Here is a 3,665-nt window from a genome sequence, read left to right as displayed (position 1 = left end):
CTGCTGATGGACCATCTCGAGAAGAACTGCCTCGATAAAAGATGTGTATAAGAGACAGCATCCGGGTCGCCTGCCGAAGACCACCACTGCCCTGGATGTAATGGACCATCATGATTCCTGCCTTCCGGAACGTAGCCTTCAACACTTCAAGCCGTCCGTATCTAGGCCGTGGATCGAACCAGCCCTCGGTCGAACGGTCACTTGTCGAAGAACGATAAATTTTGGAACAGAACTATGCTATTTGAAACCTAACCTCAGAAGCGGTGAACGTAAAATTACGTAATTTAACGATGCCCGGATGTCAGATTCGATCCGCGGCCTGGTGGTTCACGGCAGGTTCTATGCAAGGCCGGAGGAAGACAAAGCCGAGTGGTTCACGGCTGATTGGTGGATGTCCGGAGAGATTCAAGGCGTTCAATTCAGGGCTTATTGGTGCACAAAATTGCTGGTGCACGGCTGCGCTCCCCACGGCTGGATCTGCCAGCCGCGGTTGCGGATTGTGTGCAGCTGCAGGTTGTCCGCGATCTCGGACGCCGGGGCAGCGTTGAACAGATCCTGTTTGTTTGCTAGGACTGTCAGGGAGAAGGGGTAACTTTTTAATATGAATATAATATATGATATTACTATCCCTAAGTATATAGTAAGTAAATGCGGCGTTGAACAGATCCTGTTTGTTTGTTAGGACTGTCAGGGAGAAGGTATAACTCCTGAATATAAATATAATGTATAATATTACTATCACTAAATATATATATAGGTAAAATATATATAATATTAGTTATTGTGCTGAACGAAAAAAAAACGCAGTATGAGGCGTGCCTTAATGTTATTAGAAAACGAACAGATTACTAATTTATATTATTTTTGTTTTTATTTTATTCTTTTTGAAATGGCTAGATAATTAGTTTTCTACTAGTTTAGTTTTTATTGTATTATATTGGTGAATAAATTGACAACCAGTTTTATTATAGTTTACCATCATCCGTTTTTTATGAAGAGAAGCGTATAGAAAACTTGCATATAAGCAGGGACTACATAGCTTCACGGCTCGACCAAGACGCGATGTGTCGCAGTGTTTGTGGAAACTATTTGTTAAATTATTAGCAACCGATTATTTTTTTCAAGTAATATAATGATAATATTTATTATTATTTTTCAAGTCTGCGATCAATGGGAAATTTCAAATTGATAAAAAATCAGTATGTATAAATAATGAATGCTATTTAATTTTAATTTATGTCAGGGAACAGTAAGCATGGGCAAGTATGTTAAGTTTCATGTATTAGCTAATATAAAATGAATCGATATGGAACCAATTAAATTTAGACACTTAAAACCTTAATCTATAATCTATATGAACATGAGGATGATATCCGTGTGAATATGAAGATAATATCCATGTGAATATGAGGGAGATATCCATGTAAATACAAGTTTGATATCCATGTGGATATGATAATAATTGTCATGTTTAGATGACTATGAAATCCATGTGAATATCAGTACGATATTCATGTAAATATGCGTACAATATCCATGCCATTCTCAGGTGAGGAATATCTCGTGGCATAATTTAAGCTTTGAGAAACGGTTCAAGGTTCCATTCTTTTATCATAAAAATTATGGATCAGCCACAATGCATTGAGCACCGGACGTCTCGGACAAATTTACGGCCGGACACGCGGCCTGTCTTGCGGCCGGTCTCACGGCCAATCTCCAAATTCAGTGACCAAGGAATATCTCCCAAACTAATGAACGTAGCTCCATGAAACTTTGTAAATGTATTCATTATGACCTAACGGTGATGTTTGGCTCGTAAAATTTCTTCCCATTTCCCCTTCATTCGTGAATTATACGGCAACACCTGCCGAAATTTGAAGTGACCAAGAAATTTCTTTTAAACTATTGAACAGATTTGAACGAAACTTTATTATACGTATATTCTTAACTTTTCATGGGGTGGTGTTTAGCTCGTGTTAATTTTTTAGACTTTTTCTTCGTTTGCAAGTTATACGGCTATACGTATACGGCTCTTTGTCAATGCAAATTTAAAATCGGCCTCAGAAATTATTCTCGTTTCTCCGTATATCCGTATAACTCGCGAACGAAGGTAAAATCTAAAAAATTGTCTCGAACTAAACATCACCGCTGGGAGGTCAGGTTTGTATATCCAAATCTGTTAAGTAGTTTAGAAGAAATTTCTTGATCTCTGCAAATTTCGGTCCGAATTGTTCTACAACTCACGAATGAAGGCGAAATTGAAATTTTTCACGAGCTAAACATCACCATTAGATTCTAAAGAATACGTGTACCAAGTTTCATCGAGCTGCGTTCATTAGTTTGGGAAATATTCCTTGGCCTTTGAATTTGGAGATTTGCCTCAAGACCGGCCGTAAATTTGTCCGAGACGTGAGCACCGGCACCCCGGCCAGTTTCTCCTCCCCCGCCACTCACCCAACACCGGCACCCCGGCCAGTTTCTCCTCCCCCGCCACTCATCCAACACCGGCACCCCGGCCAGTTTCTCCTCCCCCGTCACTCACCCAACACAGGCACCCCGGCCAGTTTCTCCTCCCCCGTCACTCACCCAACGCCGGCACCCCGGCCAGTTTATCCTCCCCCAATATCTCGGCGAGTTCGAAGCCAGTTTCCTCCATGCGTTTTCGGTCTGCGGAGTCGATGACGTAGAGCAGGACGTCGGTGTTCTCGAAGTAGTTGCGCCAGTAGGGCCGGATCTTGCGCTGGCCCCCGATGTCCCATACGTGCAGCTTGAACCCCTCGCATGACACGCTCTTGATGTTGAACCCCTGAGGGCACGAGGGTGTTAGAGGGCTCATTAAAACCCCATGAAACTAGAGAGGTCTCATTAGAACCTCATTAAGGGGATGTGGGTGCAGTGAGACGCATTGATGTTGAACCCCTGAGGGCAGGAGGGTGTTAGAGGGCTCAATAAATTAGAGGGCGCATTAAAACCCCATGAATCATGATGCCATGAGACGCTCTTGATGTTGAACCCCTGAGGGCACGAGGGGACAAGAGGGTTCAATAAATTAGAGGGCATATTAAACCCCATGAAAACATGGTACAATGAGACCCTTAAATTTGGTATAATGAGTCCCATTGATGTTGAAGCTAAGAGAAGAAGAGGGAGTAAATGTTACATTAAAACCCATTGAGCTTCTTGTTGTTGAGCCCCTTTAGAACCTCCTTTGAACCTACTTAGAAACCCCTTAGAACCCCTTTAGAACCCCTTAGAATACGAAATATTCAAAGACAAAACCTTTATGACACGAACGGATGTTGAAAACATTACGTGTGAAGAAATATTAGTATTTAAAACCCCAACTAGACATGTGTTGCGTGTTGAACCCTCGCAAAAGCTGTGAAAATTAGAGGGTAGATAGGGGTTGAGGGTAGACAACATAGCAAGGGTAGAGGGTAGATACGTAGGGGTGATGTGGGTCATGACTCACCTACGTAGGGGTGATGTGGGTCATGACGACTCACCTGCGTAAGGGTGATGTGGGTCATGACTCACCTGCGTAGGGGTGATGTGGGTCATGACTCACCCGCGTAGGGGTGATGTGGGTCATGATGACTCACCTGCGTAGGAGTGATGTGGGTCATGACTCACCTGCGTAGGGGTGATGTGGGTCATGACTCACC

General features: G+C 42.9%; 1 protein-coding gene across 1 annotated transcript in view; it reads right to left on the bottom strand.

The window, feature by feature from the left end:
• Nucleotides 1-3,665, bottom strand: part of LOC108668085 (ADP-ribosylation factor-like protein 3) — a 22,614-nt gene that overhangs the window by 6,770 nt on the left and 12,179 nt on the right. Inside the window, exons 3-4 of the mRNA XM_047883219.1 lie at nt 2,587-2,806; nt 470-572 (exon numbers count right to left, since the gene is read on the bottom strand). Coding sequence (XP_047739175.1) covers nt 470-572; nt 2,587-2,806 — 323 coding nt within the window. The remainder of the gene's footprint in view (nt 1-469; nt 573-2,586; nt 2,807-3,665) is intronic.

The sequence above is a fragment of the Hyalella azteca genome, unplaced genomic scaffold (assembly GCF_000764305.2).
Source record: "Hyalella azteca isolate HAZT.00-mixed unplaced genomic scaffold, Hazt_2.0.2 contig12308, whole genome shotgun sequence".
Classification (NCBI taxonomy): Eukaryota; Metazoa; Arthropoda; class Malacostraca; order Amphipoda; family Hyalellidae; genus Hyalella; species Hyalella azteca.
Note: the sequence above shows the minus strand (reverse complement) of the source record. Positions and strands in the feature narration are given on the sequence as shown.